Source organism: Anopheles maculipalpis, chromosome 3RL (assembly GCF_943734695.1).
Source record: "Anopheles maculipalpis chromosome 3RL, idAnoMacuDA_375_x, whole genome shotgun sequence".
Taxonomy (NCBI): Eukaryota; Metazoa; Arthropoda; class Insecta; order Diptera; family Culicidae; genus Anopheles; species Anopheles maculipalpis.
In genome coordinates, this window is record NC_064872.1 from 87,012,213 (window position 1) to 87,037,492 (window position 25,280).

The 25,280-nt window shown below is 42.4% G+C and overlaps 3 protein-coding genes across 3 annotated transcripts in view; all 3 read right to left on the reverse strand.

Moving 5' to 3' along the window:
- Positions 1-25,280, reverse strand: part of LOC126561706 (transcription factor 25) — a 140,948-nt gene that overhangs the window by 83,232 nt on the left and 32,436 nt on the right. The gene's annotated exons all lie outside the window — the stretch shown is intronic.
- Positions 1-25,280, reverse strand: part of LOC126562725 (protein lifeguard 1-like) — a 195,583-nt gene that overhangs the window by 69,289 nt on the left and 101,014 nt on the right. The window lies entirely within an intron of this gene.
- LOC126561128 (uncharacterized) overlaps positions 1-25,280 on the reverse strand; it is a 100,214-nt gene that overhangs the window by 43,566 nt on the left and 31,368 nt on the right. Inside the window, exon 2 of the mRNA XM_050217072.1 lies at positions 8,355-8,390. Coding sequence (XP_050073029.1) covers positions 8,355-8,390 — 36 coding nt within the window. The remainder of the gene's footprint in view (positions 1-8,354; positions 8,391-25,280) is intronic.

The window sequence follows — 25,280 nt, forward strand, 5'->3', positions numbered from 1 at the left end:
AGAGCCATCAAAGGTGATTAAATCATCCAATCTTTTGTCAACTGTTGAGTACTCCCTAGGGAAATCCCATTGTATCCAATAAAAATGTGTCAGTTTTGCTCTATTAATTCTTTGCTAGATAATTGATGACGATAGTGCAACCGTGATTGTAAAAAAAAAAAACATGAGTCAACGGAAAAACTTGCTCCAATATTCCAAATGACTCATAATACATCTTGGAACCGCAAAGCGGATGATCCGTTTACTCACAACGCAGTGCGCTAGCAAGATGGTTTCGAGTGTGTACAACATTTTAACACCCAACCCTGACCGCTTGAAGTCGCCCGACGGACCGACGAACTCACCCAAGGCGACGATTATTAAGTTTATTTAAAAAAAACTGCATTCCATCTCGTCGGACAACGGAACTGTTCCGTTGTGCTGTAGTGGTGATGATAGCCGGATTGGTCATAAAAAGAAAACTCCCCCGTGCATCTGCATCTGCTTACAATGGATACATTTTCAGCCCTTTTGTTGCTCCCTCTCGTCCAGCCGGTACGGTAAGTGTCGTGAAAGTGAGGGCAATGGCAATGGCACAAACACGCAACAACGCAAGGTCAAGCACACGGACCAGGGAAAGAACGCGCATTCTTTTGCTGTACGCAATTTTATTTTTATTTTAACAGTTTTCCTGCAATTTTTAGCGTCACATGTAAGTTTTGCTGTAACATTCCACTAGACACAATGATCCCTGCATGGTGAAGGCATACAAACGGGAAACAATCATCTCGAGTTGAAGGATGCCTTTTGTCGAATGGAGTGTGCCGCGTGCATTTACATCGTAATGGTTCTGTTGCGAGCAGAATATGGCCAGCTGCTTGGGAAGGAATCCTTAAAGTGCGGTTGGCTTATGGCTTCCGCAAGACAAAGTATCAGGGCAAACTTACAGTGCGTGCTGTAAATTGTCTTTAGCATAAGCGCCTGAAGGTATGCAATATTGTTTCCGAGCGTTTCGATTGCATGCATAGGAGATTAAAGCGTTAGACACTCTGTCACATAATGAAACTTGTAGAATATTTTAGCCGAACAAACGTTAAATTATGCTATCTATACTACCTTTATAAAGTACCTTCTTTTCAAAGGATATAATTTCACACGAAAAAAAAACAATAATATTGTTTCTCATCATTACAATAGCTCCTTCCCTGCTATCTACCTGCGTTGCTTCACACCTAACAAAGCACACCTAACAAAGTGCGATATTGGTGTATAGATAAAGGGAAAGAAAAACATGACATAATGACATAGCTGCAATAGCCCAATAGACTATTTAGCATGTATTGTTTCATCAGTACTGGCACGAAGCAACGTAATACGCACACACGCACGCGGACAAGCACAGAACAGTTCTCGGCCTGATTGCCTACACCACCTTCAGGGCACCTAGGCGGCATTGACGTCATCGTGGGAGCTATCGAAGAATCGAAAGAAGCATAAGACAAAACCAATTCCAAAGACACCTAGCCTGTCTTTCCCGGTTCCACCACTTATCCATTCGTTCCTTTTCATCACTCCAAGCCGGCGTCCAGTGTGAAACGTGCTTTAGGTACGCAAACATTTTTGCGCTCTTCTTTCATATTTGTTTTTCTTTCCCCGAAAGACATGTGCACAGCGGGAGTGACACACGGGAATGAGCCATGAGAGGAAGCGGAAGAATTCATTCTTTCGACGCACTGTACGCACACCGTCAAAAGCGTCAAGACGTCGTTTCAACATCACCCTGCATCCGTGTCATTGACAATCGTCACATTCGGCGTTTGCATTCAAGACACAAGAGCCATGAAGAAGCGCCAAGACACCGGTTACTGCTTAACCGATGCTGTAATATTTGCGTGTGACTGGATAGGTGTGTGTGTGTGTGTGTGCGGCGTGCGTGTGGGTGCATGGATATTTGCGTTTTCACTTAAGGGGGACACGATGAGTAGCGGCACATGACGCCGACGAGTGACGATTTGTGTGAATTTGCCTCGTGCTTTGTTTTCCATTCGCTTGCCGGTGACGTGTGGAAATGATGGGAATGTGAAGATCTTGACACTGGCATACAGGGTGTTTCGGCCGCTTATGGGACCGTCACAATCCATCACAATTGAATTCTTAAACAATCTGCTTTCTTTTATTGTGTATCTAAAAATCCGGACTAAAATATTCCGCGATTCTCATAGGCACACAAGGCAATATCATTCCGACACTTAACTTCAATTATTGATCAACTTTATCTGATTTTAATTTTGACAAATAAGTATCATTCATCAGCATCAATAAACAGCAACACGATATGCAGCATTCTGTAGTTGATTCCCAATATTTTACCACCGTTTGCTACTCCTGCGTACCCCAACGATCCACAACAATTGGTGGTCTGTTCCGGCTCCGGTCTACCAGTTCACCAATGGGCACACAAATGCGGTTCAAGACAAATCACAGTTTCGTGCCGGAAGTCGATATTGATGAATTTGCTCTTAATCCCCTCGATAAACACGGATCTCGGGTACAGTCGGTTGGTGGTTGGCTATGGTTATGGCTGGTTTACGTACCAGCCATGTCTCTTTTCCGAACTACCCTGTGGGTGTGGGTGTGAATGTGTGTGTCGAGTCGAGCACACAGACCGAAGACGCTCTATTTGTCTTGCAATCATCCGACCAACAACGGCGTTTGCCGTCTGCTCAAGACATCAGCAATGAGTCGATGATAACAGTAGACAAAGAAACAAAACAGGAAACGTGGATGGTAAGGAGGGTGAAGCGGGAAGGAAATAGAAGGAAGGAATAGCAGTAAGATCGGGCGGCCCCCGTAGAAGGGGAGGGTGAGAAACACTTTAACAAATAGCGAAGTGATCCGTTATGCCACCGTAAACGTAAATCACCAGCACACTGCCTGACGCCATTTCGTAGACTTCACCGCCACACCGTCAGACTGTTGGTTTCGTCCGCGGCGGGTTTGTTGTTTTACCGCTCCGTCACTGTTTCCGTTTTGCACGGATGCAATTTTGTTTGCTTTATTTTTTTTTCTTCTCCGCTTCGTTTTTCGCCCGTAATGTTATTACGGCTTTTTGGTCCACCTTTTTACCCTCTTGTCTTTCGTAACACTGTGCAATGGCTCTGTTCAGTATCGTTCGGTAATTGCACTCCGCTAGGCTATGGTGCACAGCGTTTTAGCGTTTCGCGAAGAATGTGAACAACTTATGCTTTATACAGCTGTGCTTGCGGGTGTGTATGTTTGTGTACCTTTTGAAGGAAGTCTAAAATAATACGCGAAAGCAAAACGTGAATCAATAAGCGTCTATGGTAACTGTGACGTGCGGACATGCATGAGGGAAATACGTTGAGAAACACGATGAAAGTGTTACACGTTTAAAAAACAGGGGGGATACATGTGTCGATGCACACGTGATCGAGTAAGGTAACATCGACTGGATGGCATTGGAGGAGGAGTGTCTTCAATCAGACACTACTAGACCTTCTGATTAAAAGCAAACGAAACAAACTATGGAGACGCCTGGTGCTTTATACATTCGAGAATGGAGACGCCTGGTAGTTCGAATCAGAGCGGTTAAAAATGACTTGCAATGAGGAAGCTAAATTACTTCAAATTAAGTGCAGTTCAGTAAAGCGACCGCTCAATGTTTGTTCGAATGCAGAAAGCATTCTCAAAAGCACCAGCTACAATCTGTGGCAGTGTGTGTTAAATGCACGCCACTAGATCTACTTTTAAGGCGTGCACCGTGTCGTTGTTGCACCTTTTCGAAAGGTCGGATCTAAAAGTAGCAGCTTTGCAGGAAAAGATTAAGTTTCATCATGAAGCGAAACAAAAGATGCAACGGTGGCTTTGCGGCAGACTCAGGCAGTTCAGCCGTAGCGAAACGGGTGTACACGCTAGCCCTTAGACAGGGCTATAAATCTGTAGAAACACCATTTCTACTGGTAGCGATCCACTGCGTAACGTTGCTGGCAGAAAACAGCAGTACCATGACTGGCACAACTTGCCGGGTGTGTATGTTTATGTGCTTTTATGCTGGTACGGGATGGGAAAAGTCCATAAGTAAAATAAGCAAAAACACGATACAAAGTTGTGCTCGTTGTCTGTGTGTGGAAAGACAAGGAAAACATGTTTTGTATTACCGAGCAAGGGAGAAAAAACGACGAAAAAGGTATAGAAGATTAGGACGGATGAGCCGTGTGACGTGTGTTTGTGTTTAAAAAAAAAAACTCAACTCGATTATGGAAGTGTGGGTTGTAAAAATCTGGCAACAACAACACTGCAGTTTTCCCTCTTTTTTGAGGGGAGTCTCTTTCCCTTGATGAGCCACGCTACACGTCGTTGGGCGATTAGAAGATCACTGTGTACTTAAGGAGGGTTACCCAGCTTTGGGTACTCGCTATCCCTACAAGAGTTGGTCGTTGGCCACATAATTAATGACATGCAGAAAAAGGATATGTGATATGTATGAGAATACTTTTAGATGATGAACAAAAAACAATCTTCAAGTACACTGAAACAATTACAACGAACGGATGTGCATCAAACTCTCATGTTGGCTGTTGGTGTTTTGCTGTGCATTTCAGTTCTTGTACCATCCATTCCCCATGCTACTGTACCGAGTGTACATTCCATTTGCAAAAGGAAATAGATTTATTACACGTCTTTTTGTTTTGTTGCGAGTTTTAATGCTTCTTCATAAAGCACAAAAATATACTCGTGTTTAATTTATGCTCAGCATGCCACCCAAACGTACACACCAACCAAGTGAACCACCACAACAAGGGGGCATTAGAGCTAAAACCGCACTCACTCGGCTAAAAGCAGTGCATTTTGCAGTCGAGCGAGTGGGGTTACGGTGTTGCGGTGGGAAGGGTAGGGTTCTTTTCACACTTTTCACCCCCTTCATATACGGAGTGTCCTACATATATATTGTTGAGGTTGCACCGACCGACCGACTGGGTTGTTGCATTTACGCGAGGTGTAACTTACTTTTGCCATGTTACTATAAATCATATACGATTTAATTACTCTTTAGCCCTTTCCTGTGCTTTCCACCCACCGAACCACCCATTTCCTTTTTTGTGCTAGCTACCTGGTCAGGTCATAAAAATCCCATCAGTGAGTATTCAAACTCCAGCCCACCACTCAAGGGTAGTACGGGCGTTGAGAGAGGAAGAGCGTGAGTGCACATAACACAACACGGAATTCGTGTGGTTTGATTTCACCCACACTTCTCGGGAACAGAGAAATGAATGGGGGTAGGGCAGAATGCTAACGGGATTTGTGGTATTCGCGGACGCGCTGCTAAATTTAGCTATACATTTGCATGTAGCGTGTTAGTTTCTACAAGTGTGTTCCGGGTCGACCGTACGGGGCCGATTATTATTGTGTCCAAAACTAATTAAAACTCCTCACGTCACACACACACACATAGCCATGCGACCGCGCGTCATCGAAGCGTCCGAAGTGCTGGTGGGGAATTAAACTGCCAACCGGATCGCTCTTAGTGTGATGTGGTGGTTTGTCGCTTGCAAAAGTGGAGAACAGCGAACCGGGGGTTAAAAAAATGTGCGCCATCAACCCTTTTTAAACCCGATCGTGACCTAACCGCCACGTGTAGATGGGGAGAAAGCAGAGGATAGTGTTGGGTAGGGGGTGGAATTCCATATTCATTAGCTACTTTTCTCAAACGGGTTAAATGGAGTGCTAACTGAATGGTGCTGGAGCGTCAATTGCTTTGGCTAGGAAGTTCCTTTTTTAGAATAATTCCGTCCACTCTACTGGTCTGGTTGGGAGGCAAACCGTATCGTGTATGGAGTAAACCAGTACATCTACCTGTTGTATTAGTTATGCAACTGCTTTGATTGATGCTGGTCTAAATTGTAATTGTCAAGCACCGATGGCGGAGAGTTGTACATGACAAATCAATTAAGGTTTTACTGTTTGAGCCATTGAGATTGAACAAATCTCGATGCATTAGCTTGAAACAAATAAATCCAATTATTCCTAAAATATTGTCAAAATCGTAGATCAATGATCATTATTTCTAGCAAATTTTTCGGCTTTTCTGAATAAGTTACTGCTTTATTTGCTTCTCATGTCTAGAGATTATTGTATCAACGAAAAAGAAGACTCCTTGTGATTTTTAAGCGATTGCTGGAAAGCAATTTTGTTCAATATGTCCTCTTTGACTTTAGCATGATGATGGAAAGTTTCATCTCGAACCTCACCATCAGATTCATAAGGGCTAAATAAAGCTTAGAATATGTTCAAGCTCAATGTAAAACCCAAATCAATGCTATTTAAAATCCATCGATCGACCTTAATTAATTGATAGATTGCGGAATAACTTGCGGAGTAAACTTGCTTAAAATATCATAAACCTTAAATATAATTTTATCCATTTGCTATAAATCTTTCCTCAGCTTGAACATAAAAGCTGTTCATCTCACCTTTGCCCGTTTGTTTGATTTTTTACGCATCTTAATTTGTCTATTTTTCATTGTCCTTAAATATTTCGTCCACAACCACAACTTCCTTTTTCACTCTCAACGCAGCCCACCAACCGGTGCAAAGTTCGCTATCCTGGTGAAGATGTGGCGCAAATTCATCGATTCATCTTCGCGTTTCGTGCGGTAATCTTGTTTCGGTTGATCGTGTCCCCTTCCGTTCGAAAGGTTCGACGGTACATTAATTTAATTTTGCTCTCGACCATCTCGCAAGGGATGGGAAGCGATGGTAAGGGAGACGAGTATAGTGATGGCAAAAGGAAATAGAAAACCGGAACTGACATTTGATCGATCGCGAGTGACGCAAGCGAGTTGTTCGTTTTGGGGGCTTAATGAAATTCGAATGTCGTAGGAAACGCTGGTGCTTCAACGTTTTGCATTCTCTCGGATGTTTGGGGATGTGATAAGGGTGGTGAGAGGGAAGGGAAGCGCCTAGAGCACGAAAACACCGGTGAGGAGTGTTCATCCGCCGAACGGAAGCGACAGACGGCGGTGAACCGAAGCTTCAAACGGACGCACCGGTACAGGACACCGCAAATTCCATTTCGCACATAAAGATGTTCCGGCCGCTCTACATTAACGCTGTTGAAGGACGGGGTTTTTCGGGTACTATCACTTTTTTTTTTGCATCTTCAGGACGAGAGGACAAGATTCTCTTTCTTTTAAGTCTTAGTTGAATAGCGGAAAAATTTTACTTTCTTCCGTTCGAAGACGTATCACTACAGGACACAAAGACTTTCGAGAAGATTCATTCTCTAAAATCTCTTTACATTCGGATTATCTACTTGATTATCTTCGTGGAATAAAGTAACGCAACAAAACTGCGAATAAATAATTCATGAATAAGAAAAATGGAATGAATTTAAAATCTAGACAAATAATCGTCATCACCAATCACCTTATCATTTCTCAATCAAAATGGCCTGCAAAAAAAAAAAATCTCATCTCATCAAGCAGTAAACCAGTAACCAAACATGATTCCATCGGAATCCCCTTTTCCCCGCACCTCCACTTCCTTTCGCTTCGTTACCGGCCATTTAATCACCTACGATCGTTCGCGTTTGATGTTCAATTTTGGTCCCCAATCTCATCCGACGCAAAGGTCAAACGTTAATGTGATAGATAAGTGTCAGTGGCAGTAGCAACAGCATCAGGATCCGGATGTTGGCCCGGTATCAAAACAAGAACCATCGATCGAAGTGGACAACGGGACGTTTTTCACGTGTATCGCCCATCATCGTCGCTCATGGGGACAGCGCGCTATTCCTTTTTTTTTGTTTCGTTGGTCGTCGCCGTTTGACGAGGGCCAACAAAGGCCTTCCATCTTCATCTCCAGGCACTATTTTTAGTCACATTTTTCATTGACAAACATCTGGTAAGGGAGGTGGAGTAGGAAGGAACCCGGCTGGACTCAGAAAATGAATATTGACAGCGGAGCCATTCGCATTTGGCTGTGTGTTTTAGGCGAGTGGCCGTGTGCCGGTTGCTCTGTTGACACTTTCGAATGGGACGAAAATTTAATGGACGCAGGACGATGGGGGATCTGTGCGTCGCAAGGAACGAAGTGCGGGAACAACGGGACGAACAGGTTCTTAAGGAAACAACTGTGTTTTATGATTTTATGCCCTGTTTATGAGTTACATCAGGATTTTACAGGTGCGATTATTGTTTAGGACAGATCATATAAATGTGTTGTCAGTGTTGTAATGAATACATCCGATAAACAGTGGTGGGAGGGGCTTTTTGGACACATGGTAGAGGCACAGTTTTAAGACACAAACAACATCAAATCAAATTTCCACTTTAATATCGATGAAGTATACTCACGGTTGCAGATTCATTGTATTTAACACATTGACGTACCTGTTTTTGTGAGAAAAAGAAAGCAAATGGAAATATAAATTATTCAACTGCATTTACGTTTAGAATACGGACAAAAGTAAGGAATGATCAACGGTCAAGAAGTTAACGAATGTCAAGATCTATGAGTGCCGTGTGGAGAGAAGAGCAAATAATTTCAAGAACGTTAGCAAGTGACCGTACATTTACATTACGTCTCAAAAGAAATTGATTGCAAATTAAAATAAAATTGAAATATCCCGGAAAAGTTCTTGCAGACGTTTAGATTTCATGAGAGCTACTGATTTCTAAAAATTTTCTCATACACAAGGATACACAAATTGAAGCACACGAGCAAACGTTCGTTCAAATAAAGCATTGTAACAATTTTCTGCTCCAGGTCTGCTGTATCAATGCTGTTTTTGTTGTTGTGTGCTCTTTTGAGCTAAACTTCTTTGTAAAAAGGTTTTTTTTATTACTGGTTTTTCAATAATAACCAACACATAAAAGAGTACAACAGGGTAACGTTAATACATGTTTTTCTGGTGGATACAAAAGAAAAAAAAAAAACATCCTCATGAACATGCTCCTTCCAATGCATATTTGTTTGCTATAACATCTCATTCCCTAAGCTTTCGTGCTAAGTATGCTAAATTGATTTCGCTACATTATTATGCTGGCTTCGTCGCCACGCAAGCATAATGGATGTGTGTGTGCCGTGTATGGTAGACCTTTTATAGGCCGCCCGATAAAATTCACCCGAGATAGACGAGTTCGGTTGGTTTCCTCCCCCCATTTTGGTTGCGGTTGATTGTTTACTGATTGCCTCCAGCATAGGCATGCAAGAGCGATTTAGGCTGGCAGCAAGCATGAGAAGCACACACACACATACCCGCAGCCCAAGAAATGCGAATGCGAAGAAATACAATTATATTTTTCAAATCAATTTTAATGAACTTTCCCACTCCACCTGGAGCACCGTTCGGCTCGGGGCCGGCCACGGGGGAAAAACACATTCCAACAATTCATTCAAACTTAACAACACTGCACCAAAGTGTTTGGCAGGGAATTTGTGAAATACACGGAAGTAAGAACAATAACAATAACGTGTTTCTCGCCGGGAAGAACCAAATCCTGGCTTCCATTAAACAACCTCCGCCGAGCTCTGTATTTGTTCGGTGCCGAGCGAGATGAAAAGTTGAAAGCACGTCCGTTTGTTTGACGGATGCATTTCCTGATGCTCTGACCCCCAAGCTGTTTCATTTCTATTTTATTTCGTGTGTGCAGAACACCATGCAGAGCCAGCAGCAGCACCAGCAAGACCAGTTCGTTTTCTCACAAAATTGGATCATTTGTCAGTGTTCGGTGAGGTGAGAGCTCAGGGTGCAATGTTTGCCGGAGTCGGCGGGGTGACCGGACAGCGGCCGTATGAAATGCACTTTTTCCTAAATTTTTTTCACCAAAGCAGGAGATGATGCATCCTGGAACCGGGTGCACCAACCGACCAGCTGCCGATGTGAAAGGTGTTTGCGTACTTCGCTTCACACGATCATCTTGCACAGTAACGGTTTGCGTGGCGCGAAGGGAAATGCATTTTCACGTGGGTGATAAATTGCTTTAAAAGTGCACCCTGTCACGAGAGGAAAATGATTCATTTGGTGCTATTTTTCTGGATTTTCGCCGTGTACTGTGGGATGCCAACGAGGTGATAGTGTGGTGGTGGATGGATTTGTTCGGCTTCTTTTCTTCTTCGCTGTGTACAAATCCCAGTGTACACAACCGACCAGGTTCGCAGCCTCCGACGCGAGGGACGGTCATCGGTCAAGTCGGATCATCGTTCACAGTCAACGAAAATCGGGCGGAAGAGTGAGACACCGTCCAAATCAAACAGAATGAAAAATTACATCGCGTACCGATCCATTAGCGAGTAAGTTGACACTTTGCACAAATTTTCAAAAGCATTTAGCAATGCATTACGAGGCACTGCGTAAGCACTTGGGGGAAGAGGTGCCAGAAATTTTGCTTTTTTCATACCTGTTTTCGTGATTTTAAAGTAATAAATTCTTAGCTTGGTGTAAGGTAGGTTATAAACAAAGGTTTCTCATTATTTGCTCTCGATTCATCGTAAAAGAGAGTGTAAAAATGTGAAGTAAACGATTACTAACCCAAATCATTTGGTAAAGTAAGGTTCTTTAGCTAATTCCGTTACGACTTTTGCCTATGCTAACCAAAAACATTGCTTTCAATTGTATTAAAATTTTCTTTTTATGTTTACAAACAAAACCGTTTTCTACTAAGGTGCATAGGAGCTTTTCATATTGTATCAGCTCAGCCCAACCCAGCATACATATTAGAGGGCGTATGTCATTCAAAAACAGCAACTCTGTGCACATTCAGCATCACAAATAGTTACACCCAACTGAACTGACATCGCTGCAACAATATCCTTCATCCAAATCCGACCCAACCTAAACCAGACTACAGGCGCACTGCAAAGCGATTCATCGATATTTTCAATATCACAAATATACATTTATTGTGGCCACATCAACACCACAGTTGCATTGGATTGTTCACCGACAGACAGGTGTGGCAGGTGTTTGCTAACAAACTCACGTGCAACTCCATTCACCCGGGTGTGCAGCAACCCATCCAGCACTGGTAAGAGGAAAATTATTACTCGAACTTTACACACATCACACACAGCCATTCGAAATAGAGCACATTTTCTCGTTGCAAGTAGCGTATACAAAGAAACGGTAACCACACAAGAAGCTGTTCGATAGGCTTCTTCCTATCTCTATCCGACACTGCAAATCAGGAACGGTGTAACAAATCGATACAAGATTGTCTTTACTGCCACTGCGCTCCTTGTTCCTCGACCATTTTCCGACAGACACGTCGACAATGAAATGAATTGTCAAAGTCAAACAAGCAAAACGACACCCCGAAACAAAGCGAAAAACGAAAGGGAAAAACAAACGCAAATGTAACGAGCGGCAAGAGAGGCTTTGGTGTCGGAATTTTGGGTTTGATTTGTTTGCTTTTCCACATCCAATCCAACCGCCGTTCCACTCACCTCCCACCCTGTCAAGAACGCTGACGAGGACGGACACTGATGAAGACATCCATTTTGGCTTTACGGCAACACCGAGCGACGGCCGTAAAACAATTGCGTGCGCGCCGTGGCTTCTCTTTCACCGGCACCAAACCCACGCTCGGGTGTATGATTTGGAGTAGGGCATGGACGGACCCGGTTTTGCATACAATTTTTACGACAGGTAACGGATAGACAGAACGCATAGATCACTGCGTCCCGATGAGTGTTTCGAGAGTGCCGACGTTGTGCGTTCTGTTTTTATGGTTATGTTCGTGGTTGAGCGACTGTACAGGACAGAAATTAATAGGTTGCCATGTAACACGCTCAGATCTACAGGCGAAGGCGAAGGCATTGTCATCGCTGTTAAGCAACAACACCATGGGGATGAGATTTTGTGACAGGAAATTGAAATGTCAAGCGATTCATGTTTATAGTTTTCCATGGAGAATGAAATAAAGGTGATAGACAATCATTGGAAAAATCAATACAACTTTAGTGCCACGTTGGTAAATCAATTGTTTGTTTACATATGTCTAATAAAAAAACCATTGGACGAGCAATTAAAAGTACTACAAACATCAAAATGAGACAAGCGAAGCGAAAAAAAAATACACCTTCTTCGGGAATACGAACTAAATTACATTAGCAAGATTTTATAGCGACTTTAAAGAGATGATAAAACATGCATCGACTACAAGGTATAAGAAAAAACCCAACAAACACCAACAATATATGAAAAAACAGAGAAAAAAATGTGAAAGAAAAAGCCATGTTAACAACTTATTTTTAAAATGGATTTTTGGAAGAAAAATGGTTACAAAATAAGATAAAATCGGTCAAAACGGACACCAAGGTGAATTTGTGGCAAATTTAAGTAATAAAAAGCAAGGAGTTTGTAGCGATGATGGCGGAACCGGTCTACACGTGAAAGGACCAGGATTTAAATCTCATTCCGATCGTTCCCCCCGTAGTGAGGACTGACTATGCAACTACGTGGTATCTACAAGTCTAGTAAGCCATTCGATGACCGGCATGTCCTGGAAGGTCGTTACACTCAATAAAATGCTGTACTAAAAACATTCTGAAAATAATTTAAATTTGAAATCCAAACCAAACAAAAAGAGATCACTGTTGACGGACGGACGCCTGGTGAATAACAGTTTATGAGTGTAGTACAACCTTCCGAAGGTCATGACAGCTTAGCATAAAGAACATTACGCCTATTATTTTTTGGGATCCCTTGCGAAACCAAATGATGTCTTCTCAAGTCCTTTTCTAGGAAAAACAACTTAAAACGAATGCTGTTCACGTTGCTGTGAATTAATCCAAGACGTTATAATGATTCGGCAAACTAGTTTCAACGCGAATGCGTCGTTCATTTCGCCTTTTCCGCTTTCCATTTTGTCAGTCAGCCAACCCAGCTAGTTACCAGGCTAGATAGAGCTTGCTGCTGCCGCCGAGAGTGCGAACATGTCAAGTGTATGAAACTGCACAGCGAACGGAACGCAATATGCAAAATCCATCACAGTTGTTTGCACTCGGCATCCGGATTCAATCATGGAACGTCTTCACCGAGCGAGCAACTTCCACTGTCAGTCAACTGTCTTTGCCGTTCGTACCCTCGCTGAATGGTACGTAATGTGATGCATTCACAATTAACCGTGTCGGATTTCATCAACCGTGCACAGACGGGTACGGTAAAATGCAACGCTCGAATGTCGGCCTCGCCAATCCTTGGAGTCTTAATGGTGTTTGTCTTGTGCACGGATAGGGTTTTGTGGGTTTGTGTCGCGATCAGATTTTGCTACTTACAGGTGTTAGCAGCGCCAAGGGAGACGAACAGACACGTCCCCGGTTCATGATCACCTTTGGGTGGGGGGGGGGGGGGGGGGGGAGGGGGGTTGGGCGTTTGGGCACCCGCTCAATGTGACACATAGGTGCCGAAAATAAAACACTTGCCACGGAAGGTATTTGTTTCAGTAGAGCGTCACTTTGGACGGCCAACGTTGCAGTTGGCGAAATGAGTAATGAGGCTCGACCGAGAACGTGTATCTGACCGTAATCGATTCGATTAGCTTACAATGCCAATCTCTGCACTCAGGGGTTTAGGATTTTCTAAAATAATAACGGGCTTTGGTGGTGGTCCTTATCTTGTATCTTTTCAATTAAATTAAAATCGTGCCCGATATGAAGTTAGCTTCGATGGAGACCTAAGTTTGCCTACTAATCTGATTATCTTTTAGTTGTAATTTACAAGCAAAATACTACTCCCTCTTATCGGTTGATCGATTTTTTATCACATTTATCAGTTGATTGAAACGCACGCATTTTAAGGAAGCTTAGTTTGTTTTTATTTTAGTTAAAACAAGACGTAACAAGTATGAATCACCACCGCGTGAAGCCAACGGTAGGCAGTCAAACCAAACTGCACCAGTTTTGTAGTGATCATTCGAGTAAATTCGAGTAAGACCTCAATATAAACAAAATCGTCAATGGTTTTAAAGTGTTTGTACCTTGCTCCTTATCTTCTTTATGTCTCATTTTTTAAACAACCAATGGTTGGTCCAATTGCGAGGAAGGCACCAAAAATCGTAAACATATTTTGATTAATATTCTCTCAGTGTACTAATTTTTGTGCTCCCTCATCAAATTAAATATTAATTTATCATCAAGCGCTACCATTTTGGTAAGTGCGCTTTGTTCTGCCCAGTGGATCATATTACAATCGATGGTCAAGAGATTCCAGAGATCAAGAGATCCTGGTGAAACTAAAGAGCCAGAGGTCATCCAATAAATCGAGCTCCGCTTTATATTGTTCGCCGGCATCGACATCACTCGGAGATCCAACAGGTTTCGTTTAGGTTTACAGCCCGCAAAACAACCGACCGTTCTCCATTTTCCGAGAGCAACATCGACACTGCAACCAAGCCATTTGATACATTTTTCCCGATTAGCCCTCTCTACGGTGCTTTGGCTTCCGTCTTACAGCGGCACCTGCACCCCCCCCCCCCCCCCAAAAAAAAACTACCTCATCCACTCACACTGTCCACTCTCGTCAAGCGCAGAGGATTTAACAACGATACCACAGGCAACATAACACAAAAAAGCTGCCCATTTTTCGGCTTCCTTTTTCATCGTTATGTCTTTTTTCGGGGGTTTTTTCTTTGCCTTTGGTCGCAAGGTACCCTCAGTGTGGATTATTGTGGTGATGCGGAAGGAGAGGGTGAACCACACTGTGTAACAGGGCATACATGGTTCACCCCTCGTTCAGACTCTTTTTTCCCCGTTGCACCATGACCTGTGATACGCTGTCAAAGTTTATGATGTGGCTAATGCCCTAATTACCCAAAGCAGCACCACTCAAACTTTATGATGAGAATGTTTTATGGCCAACCCGCAGTGTGTGTGTGTGTGTGTGTGTGTGTGTGTGTGTGTGTGTGTGTGTGTGTGTGTGTGTGTGTGTGTGTGTGTGTGTGGGATGGGCTGATGCCCTAATTGGAAGTGATCTGCTGAAGTATTGCCCATCGGCCAATGTAACCGGGCAAGAAGCAACACAACAACAACCAACAGAAAAAAAACCCTTTTTTCCCATGCTGGTGGAAATGGAAAAATGCGTGTGGATAGGATGACGCTGGGGCTTTGATTTTTTGTTTGTTTGTTTTGTTTCTTCATTCGAGTTTCGGTGCCGGCAAACTCTTTCCCATCCAGCCCGGGCTGTAACTTGATGCTTGGAGTGGGAGCAGAATAGGGGCGGATGGGGCGTGTTGTGGAAGTGTTTTGTGGATTTGTTTTCATACGCACGGTTTTCCCATTCATTAGGCGAGTTAGCTCAAGTTCTGGAAAGATGGAAACCATTTGGCACAGCTCGATGGGGCGGTTGTGGGCGGCGCGGCCACGCGCGGGACTTGGTAAGTTGGTTTACACAAGTGAAGATTACGAAAACTTAACAAATCCTGCTGTAGGTTGACGCTCTCGGCATTAAAGAGCTGTATTATGGTAGAAATGCCCAGCTAATAACGATTCCCTGGACTGTACAATACATTTAAAAATAGAACATTCAATTACTTAATCCACTAATGAAGTGTGACAAGTAAAATGTTGAATTTGTGGCTTGTTATTAAAATTCCTTTAATAATTTCTACCCTGTTCATCCAACCCATTCGACGATTACTTTCAATTCAAAGCTTTTGATGCGACATTCCGTAATTTGTTGTCTCACGCCTTACGAAAACAACTTTCTCCACATTTTTCCGAACACAGATTTCTAACAATCAGCCTTGAGAATCGGTTTAATAAAATGCAATACTTTATGAAACAGCGCATTGGTGGATATTGACCATAAAAAAGGATAAGCGATTGCGCTCGCCAAGCTCAGAACAGGCTGGTGAAAAGTTCAAAGTGACTACCCGTCCCGGTGGACATTCCGGTGGAATGAGAAGAGGTTTTCATTTTTTCGGAGCAAATACCTTTGCCTCTTTTATTTCTGCACCCAATGAAGTTGAAAACTTGATTCCCTTTTTTCATCTTAATAATAAAAGTCATTTCTAGGTGGAAAAATATTTCAAAAGTGGCTTTTGAGGGCACACAAAAAAAAAACATTACTTTAAATAAAAACTTTCAAATTATTACATTAGAGGATGTCATTGGGAAATTATTCGGTTTTAAGGACTTTTGTTGTGGCCTTAAATGAGTTAACTTTTGCTAATGTTTGTCAACGCTTATTGCATTCTGTAAACTTAAATCAAATTGCTTAGCGCTTGCTTTACGCCACCGAACACCGAAAACTCAGAACATAAAAAAGCTTTCTCGGTGACACTCAACAACGAAAATCGAAAAAAAAATCTACACTCCAAAACTGCAGCACCACCACCTCCCCCGCCCCCCCTCCTCCGACGGAAAAGTAAAGGCCAATCGTCTATTAAACGTCTGTTACTGGCAGCACGAAACCGCAAAACCGCACGGCAGGACTTTTCCGTAAATTATCGACTCATTTACGATTACGATCAATGAATATTTCATCACCCATCGGTCCAAAAGTCCCCTGCAGTCCCCAGCTACACCATTCACCCTCCCACTGCATGATACTCATCGAACTCATATCGGAGTTCAGCACGACCAGCAACAAAAATGATCCAGCCAACAACAGGGGAGAGCAAAAAATGAACTGAAAATAATTGCGACGTCTCAAGAACATCAAGCGTGGGCGCTTTCGTCGAAACGAAAAGCTCTTTCGATCCCCCCTCTCCTCGCTGTCCTTAAGAAGCCTTTTCTTTTGGGCCGACACTTTATCCCTCCAGTGGGGCTATTACCCATTGTCGCACGACCACTTCAACGGTACTGTAGAGCGTTGTAGGGGTTTTTCTCGATTTCTTTTTGGAGCCGTTTTTTCACATGCGCCACAAGAAAGCTAATGCTAAAGGACACAGATGAAAAAAAGTTCGGTCAAGCTCTTTCGATTCCAACCCATCGGCAGCTGGACACACTGGGTCGAAAGTACCTCCTCCGAGAGAAAAAGGATAAGAGAACAAAAAACAGTCATCCCGGACCACTGGAGACGCACTGGAGAGGTATTAACACGGCCTGGCAGGCAGGGTTTTTGCTGTTCGTTAATGGTGTAAGGTTAGAACCGTACACGACGCCACGACCCAATCCCGGGAGTCTCGATTTTTATCGAGGCAGGTTTTTATTTTGTTTGGTGGCAGTGGAATATTTTTCGGGAGTTTTTCTACCAAACAGAAAGGGAAAAGCTTGTAACTCCCGTTTTGCGCCCGGGCCGGGTGTGACGAACGTGTTGCGACACAATTTGAAGTTTCATTAGCCGTGATTGTTAGTTGCCAATTGTGCTGAAGTAAGCGCTTTTTTTGGCAAGGAAGTAATACTTTCTATTTAATAATGAGATCAATTGAAGGTGGCATGAGTGTCAATGCTTTATTTTGAATCAATTTTGATGAACTTTTTAACTGCAAAAAGGGATTGGTATGACTGAGAACAAGTCAAACGTTTGGGATAACTCTTTTTGAGAAAGGGACGAGCAGATCTCGTGATCGAGCCGTTCAAATGATCACTTTCTACTCGTGGTCGACGTTTGAATAGTGCAATCCAGGATAATTATTAATTTATTTTAACCATTTCTGATCATTAAAGATCATAAATTAACTTTGCTGAACTATATTTATCTTGGCATCTGATGCCGATAGATGATCAGATCATCGAATTCGTCCTAAATTTCACCTATTTTGGGTCGTAAGTCAGCTCTAGCATGATGTATCTTGAGGTACTTGAAAGGATGTTGGCTGTCAACCATGATCATACAACAGCTTAAAGTCACCTCTGCCTCAGAAGTACTTGTTTTAAGGAACAAGGCTGTAACTGCTTAGAAAATTGATAGTATCAATTATCAATATAATCATAACTTAGGGAGAAACACCAAAACCGGGTGAAAAACTCTACTTTTTTAGCCTGATAATGCCATGAGAATGAAACAGCTCTAATATGGATTGAATTCGGAACCCACAATTGGAAAGAATGCTGTAAATTGGATCCCAACTGTTGGTGGAGAACAACTGTTCTCCACCACCCGAGAAACCGATTTCGAAGCGTTTGGAAACCATTAAATTTTTGGCCCGCATTCCTTACAATCCAGGAAATGAACTCGCTCAAAATGAAACTACTTTTAAGTACTCAATCAATACCGCATATAATACACGGGCAGTACATTTCGTCCGCATGTAGTACATTAACACGTGGCCCAAAAACTACGCAGAAACGAGAACCATTTCGACGGCAGGGACCTACTGAAGGGGTCCACCCGAGGAATGACCATTTAATTGGTACATTAACCATCCGCACTGCCCGCAGGAAAATTGTTTCCACTTCGTAAATCAACCATCATTCCGTTTTCCCTCTGCATTTTCGCCACCGAAAGGAAAAGGAAAGCAAATCCATCCGTCCCGGTGCGACATTAGTGCGGCGTTCTCTCCCGGAATGGTTGAAGGAATGCTGGTTAGAAACGTAACGTAACGAAACCCGACCATAAAAATGACCATCAGCGCAACTTTGTTCAGCGGGTTAGGGTCGCGCGAAAAACGCAACACTGTGACACACGACTACCGGCCTAAGATGGGTTCCGTTGCAGGTGCCGTGCAAACTCGTCAGCAAGGCGGTTTTGCCCCCGGAGAACCCACGGAGCTCGTAAAGTGTTTGAAATATTGCATTTGAGCGTTCGGTTTTTATTGCTTTCTCTTCATTCGGGGTTTGTTTTATTTTGCAACGCTGCTTGAATCTTGCGGCCTACCGCGGACCCGTAGCAGGGTTGATACTTTGCGAAGAAAGAAAAGGAAATAAAAAGTGTTAGATGTTCACATCTGTAGAACGACGTCGTGCTGTGTGTTATTGACCGATTGGAATTTGTTGTGCAATTTGGCATTTGCGGGGGGCGGGAAAACGGGGGTACTCTTCCAACCGCAAAATAATGATACTTGCTGGGCTGAGCGGCTGACTGTGTGTGGCAAGCGAGCAAAAACGAATGCTAGAATGTAATGATTTATCGTTCAGTTGATGTTGGGAGTAAAAATCGAACATTAAAATACCGGCCCATAAAAGCGCAAGGCTTTAAAAATAACAAACTAGTCACAAAGTTTGCAAGTGCTGCTTGTGACTGGTTCCTAGAGGAGTAACGAGCTGTTATTGCTTGCTCAACATGTTTATTTTAAAAATTTAGGAAGGTTAAACAAACCGAAACGTGTGGAACATTAGATCGAAAAATACTTAAAAGAAGATTATAAGCACGGAGAAAGTTTGAGTAGTAAATACCAAACAAAATAACAAAAAATATTATATAATTCAAGAAATGTATATTCAACTCTTAAAATTAACCAAAGGACATAGACATACAACTATTCAGAACATATAAATTATCTTAATAAAGCTAGAAACACTCTTTTCGATCTGATAAAATCGATAGAGCTTAAAATAAAACAGTTTGAAAAGTAATAAACTAATTAACCCTCCGATTTGAATGATTTTCCAATCAACTGACGACGGTTTTCATATTGAATGATTTTTCTTTTTTTAGAACCATAAAACCCCAATCATTTTCCAGTTGTTCTAAACATTATCTGTTTCCTGCTTTTCTTTTCCCATTTGTTGCTATTTCTTCGATTTCTGATTCATTCCGAACCGAAAATTGCAACACGAAAACACGAACAGAACTTATGGGAAAACTTTTGAGGGTTTTAACGACTGTTGGCAAACCCTTCCGGGTAAGGATAATCCCCTTGCCCGACCCAAAACTTTCCACCGTGCATCGTGGAAAGTGTGTGTTCAGGTGACAAACCATCTTTAAACATCCGTTCGAACGCCGTTGAAGAAGGTCAACTAAATTAAATACAACCATCAACACCAGACTCCCGGAGATGACCGGTGCCGATTGGAACCTGCTTGATTGGTCACAAGAGACAGAGAGTGAGAGAAAGATTGAGAGATCGAAAAAAACTGATAGGTGACGAAATGTTATTCACACCGTTTTTCATCACCAGACCTAGCGCACTTAAGCACATGCTGATGAGCTGTGGTTGATGTGAGAACTGTGGGCCATCTGTGGCGCAGGAAGTGCTGTAGAAAGGCAAAAGAGAACACAACACACCAGAAAGTTCCACCCTACAAGAGGAGCTATCGGTGCTGGGGACGTTGAGCTAATGAGCTGTTGTTATATTTTCCTCGCAGCGTAAACGAGCGAAAGATGCCAATCATCGGAAAAATTGGAAATTGGTTTGAAAGAAAAAAATAAAATCAAATCCGTGCGGGTAAAAGGTTTATAAACTACCTTGTTATCTTTTATTTGAGCATGAGCTTTAGCAACTAAGTGATTGAGATATACAAACATTTTCATAATACAAGCATACACGCCTCTGCATCCGTTTAAAATATCTTAACTTGGATGGAAAATTCCTAAACGACCTATAAGACGATTTGTCGGGCGTGATTCACTTAGGAGAAAACATGGCGTTTTTTTTTCGTGTTAGCCCATCTCCTGCGACGAGTGAATTACAATCCCTCGCGTGTACGCGCGTGTCTCTCGCTCATCATTCAAGTTGGTTGAAAAATATGGCGGAAATTGAATATGGCGTTAATAATTGAGTTTTCATCTGACAGTGCCCGTCTCTGTCTAACGGGGCTGCTTGCCACCAACAATCGGTGACGGAGGAAAGAAAACGCAGCAGAGGGACGACGGTTTAGAGTTGATGTATGCGTGTGTAGGACATATTTGGCATGAATATTGAAACATTTATCGTTACGTTCAAAGGATAATCAAAAGTACATGAAACAACGGAGAGGCAAATTTATTGAAATTAATTCCAGTACCACCGTTTTGTGGTTGTGCTTCAATCTCATTTGTCTCAAACATTATAACCTCCAATTAGTCACTATCAAAGTGAAATATGTTTGCTTTAGAGCGATTCAAAACTGGTAATAAATAAAATAAGCCATAATAAGCACTAGAAAAATTAATAGAGCCATCCAGTAGGTACAAACACAAAAAAAAGACCGGTAATCAATTATTTTAAGTACCCTATTTCATGAATGCTCCTGAAACTAATCAATCAATGAGTCATTTTCCAGCTCTAGCACGCACGAGCACCGCTCTTTGCGTGGTAAAAAAAAACCTAACCTCATTATATTTTTTTTGTGCGTGCATATTTATGCGAAATTTAAATCGGCATGTTACACTGAACCTTTTCGACACTGAATACGACCATCTGGGGACACAGAGAAAAGGTGCGTCAAAATATTCGTCGAAATATCGCAAAACTATTCAGCGGAAATGAACACCAACTGTGTGTAGGAAAATGCACAGAGCAAAGTTCGACATCCAACCCCCACTCCAGTGTGCCAAATGTGCCGTGCCCTCGCGATACTTCAAGGCACACTTCAGGGAGCAGATGATCACGGCGAGATAGCGCAATTTCGATGCGGTAGCACACATGATGCGACTGATAAGCGAATCGATCGCTTTTTATTCCCCGCAACGAATGAGTCATTTCACAGTGCGAATTGAGTTCTGGCAGCCAACGTACTTATGCTACTTGATGATAAGCATTAAGAGAAAATGGCAAACTTTGACCCGAATTTGGAAAATTATGTTATTAAATAACCAACAAAATCGTTTCAGGAAAATTTAATTATCAAGCTTTCGTATCCTATCTGGCCTTTCCCGTTTCTCCAACTTTCTAAAACCATTATCTACCACCAATCAACGTTATGCATCGAATGACTGAAATCTTATCTACGTCATAGAAAATTTATTATTCCACTGACACAATTTGCTAATCGAGTCGAATCAAATTGACAACCGAACTCTCCCTAAAACACGAAACCGGAACCATACCCAAACTGGAGCATCCCCAATAATGGTGCCGTGTTCTGTGGCAGAGACTGGCATAAATACGTCATAAATACGTCACACGCAATGTAGGACACACCGATCCACCATCCGCCGCTGAGAGACACCGCTGCAACGCTTGATCAAGCGTTAGCACGATGTAGCACGATGCTACCGGCGACAAACAATCGCTGGCTACGTTGCACTCGCTTGCACAGAAAATGGTGCCCCGGCGGCGTACACAAAACCCTGCCACACCGTACTCGATTCATGAGTCTTGACGATTCACTTATCGGCACACAGACACACAAAGCTCGAGTCCAAAGAGAAAGACAAGGCAACTCGGCATGCTATTTAGGGTCGTAAAAATGCGTCACAAATGCCAACCCGCTTTTGGTTTGGAAGAGGGCGTGATTTTGTGTTCGGTTTTCTGCTTCTTCTTAAGCCACAAACATTTGCCACCGCATGTGTATAAATGTCGTGCTATTAATCATGGTAGTCTAGATATTACAACTATATGTACTGCCACCTACTCGACACGGCCTGTGGAAGGTGATAAAAAATTTATTTTTAGAAAGTTCAATCATCACTATCACCAAAACGCACTGCACCCATCATGTCTACCGCCAGCATGTCACCCTGCTTTAGATACGCATATACATGATAATAAACGAGCCTCCGTAGGTTGTATGTTTTGTTGCTCAATGTTGTAAGGGGACAGCAGTACGATAATTTGTGCAATATCATTTCGATATCGCTACATCGTCGTGCTACAACAACGGTTGTAAACTAACTTACTGTCTACCGATGCCGTTGGTACGCTTTGATTAGTGCACTGTAAGCTCGTATCGCTGCTGACCGAATTCGATCGTCTTATTGCCATAAATAGGGAATGAACTTTCTATTGAATTCTATTGAAATAACAGCCGAGTATGCACATCCGTCTGAAGTAGCTACAAAATCCGCAAGCTTGGCAAATGGGAGTGGAAAGTCTCTCCTTCTAATCTTCCCTTTATCGTTTGTACGCAAATCCAAAAGTAATTTGACTCATTGTGCATTGAAACCCGTTTGAAAACTTCTTCCTAAGCTGTAAAATAAACTTTGTGGTGGGAAGGGAATTGTTTCAAATAGAATAAATCTTCAACTAAAACCATAAAATGTGTTTAAATTCGATCAGTACATTCCAACTGTGAATGTCCTTTTTGCTAGCTCCAATCAACGATATCAGAAGTTGCCAGACAAATCTTCCTCACAATGCGATACGATAGGATTAGTTTCAAACCAAGTCTCAAGCAGAAAGAACGGTTACATAAAAATGTTAAAAATCCAGAAATGATAGCCCAAAAAGTCCTGAGAATTTGATTAGTTTCAAACCAAGTCTCAAGCAGAAAGAACGGTTACATAAAAATGTTAAAAATGCAGAAATGATAGCCCAAAAAGTCCTGAGAATTTGATGCCGAAGTAGAAGAATAAAAAGGTTATTGTATAGAATGGTATTACATACATACAATGATTCGATTTGTCCTTCAAACAGCTCGTCGAGGAATAAGAGATGTTTCACATACAAACGCTCATTTTTGTGGCTAAAACCATGGATTCTTTCCGAAACTTAACAACTTCTTTCATCGAAAATCTAAAGAAAAATTCATGGCGCGTTATAAATACGACACTGAACGAACTACTCCCCATAGACAAATTCTTACCCAACACAAACCGAATCCTCCACAAACACTCAAAACGTTCCCTAATACTTGCTCTGATCCAAAATATTACTCAAATCGATGCCGAGCAAAAGAAAGGCACATAATCATCTCATTAACATCATAATAATATGGTTAATTTGTAATCGTAGGACCGCCAAAGACGACGGCGCCCCGGTCGCCCCTACCAGTGGCTCGCAAACAACTGACCACCTCATCAGCACCGACCCATTCAAGAAGTCGGCGTGTAAATGGCATGTAATTTGGTGTTGCTAATAATTGGAACAAAATGAGCTACACCGACGAGTAGCACTGCGCCCGCTGTACCTGCTGTACCGGAATCACACACCGTAGCGAATTAACCTAATCCCGATGTGTTTTTCCATCGCCCAGTTCCTCGGTAAACCTTTACCGTGACCTTTAAGAAATCGAAGTCCGTACACGACTTACCTGCAAGAGAGAGAAAGGAAGTAAAGTTACGATCGTTAAATTGAAAACGAGACGTACATGGAGCGAATTACAATCGACCAATTTCTAATCGTGTGCCGACAAACGGTCATGAAATCGGTTCTCCAACCTGTTGACGTGCACTTGCTGATCAGTCACTTTTGGCAATCGGAAGTCGAGCATGAGATCATCTCACAAATAAAAGCGTCCCTTGAGGAAAATGTGCTTTAATTGGTTTTTAGTACAGTAAAATGGGTAATGTACGGTGGAATGGGTTTGATGACACATCCTTGCTGACAACGTCCCACCTCCCCCACCCCCATCCCGAACTCCCCAACGATCCAAGAAGTATCGTCAAGTGCTACGTTGACAGAAATTCATTCGATTGGGCGGTGGAATGTCGCTGAAAACGAATGATGCCGTTGAAAAGCGATACATACCACACAGATACACAAACATGCTTGGAAATGGAATGAAATGATCTGGAAAATGTAATTTCAACAGGTATCGAGACTCACGGACACACGGATGGATGCTAGCCGATGATTTATTGATTCCGTTTCAGCTTCCAACGGCTCAATTTTTTGGATTGCTGGTTGTGACGATGACTCGGTGCACTGAAAACTATTCCTTCCCACGAAAGGGATTCATATGATCGTAACAAAGTATGAGTGCATGCTTGTAGCAGGGAATAAAATGTCTTCACTCAGCTTGCCCATTTTTGTTGAGCATGATTTATGCCCCAAAGTCACTGTGTTTAATTTATGTTTTGCACAACTCAGTTTCCCCTCTTTTAATTATTTGCTTCACATTTATGAAATAAAAATCATCCCCAATGTTTTGTGGGGATGATTTTAAAAATCATCCCCAATGTTTTTCCCAAATACTTGTTTTACATTTTGCAAACATGATTTTACATAACGCAAAAACATTCAACAGCAAGGATAAAGAAGGCACATCGGGAAAAGGCGCTTATACAAGCATTCAGCGCTTCATCGTCTCATTGAATCGTTTCTCGTTAACAAGCGGGAATTATGTTTGCTGCAAGAGCAATGGTTCTCATCCCCGGGGTGCGTGCATGGGACACACTTTTTCTTGGTTAAAATAATACTCATAAAAAAATCCCCACCTTCCCCTCTCCCTTTCAACCTCCTCCTCATTCTCACTCAACTTCATATAACGCACACGGATGATTAACTCCCGGGAGCTCATGGATGCGAATATAAATTAGCGAACATTTGTTACTTTTAATGACAACCGACAACCAGCATTCGGGCAAGCATGGA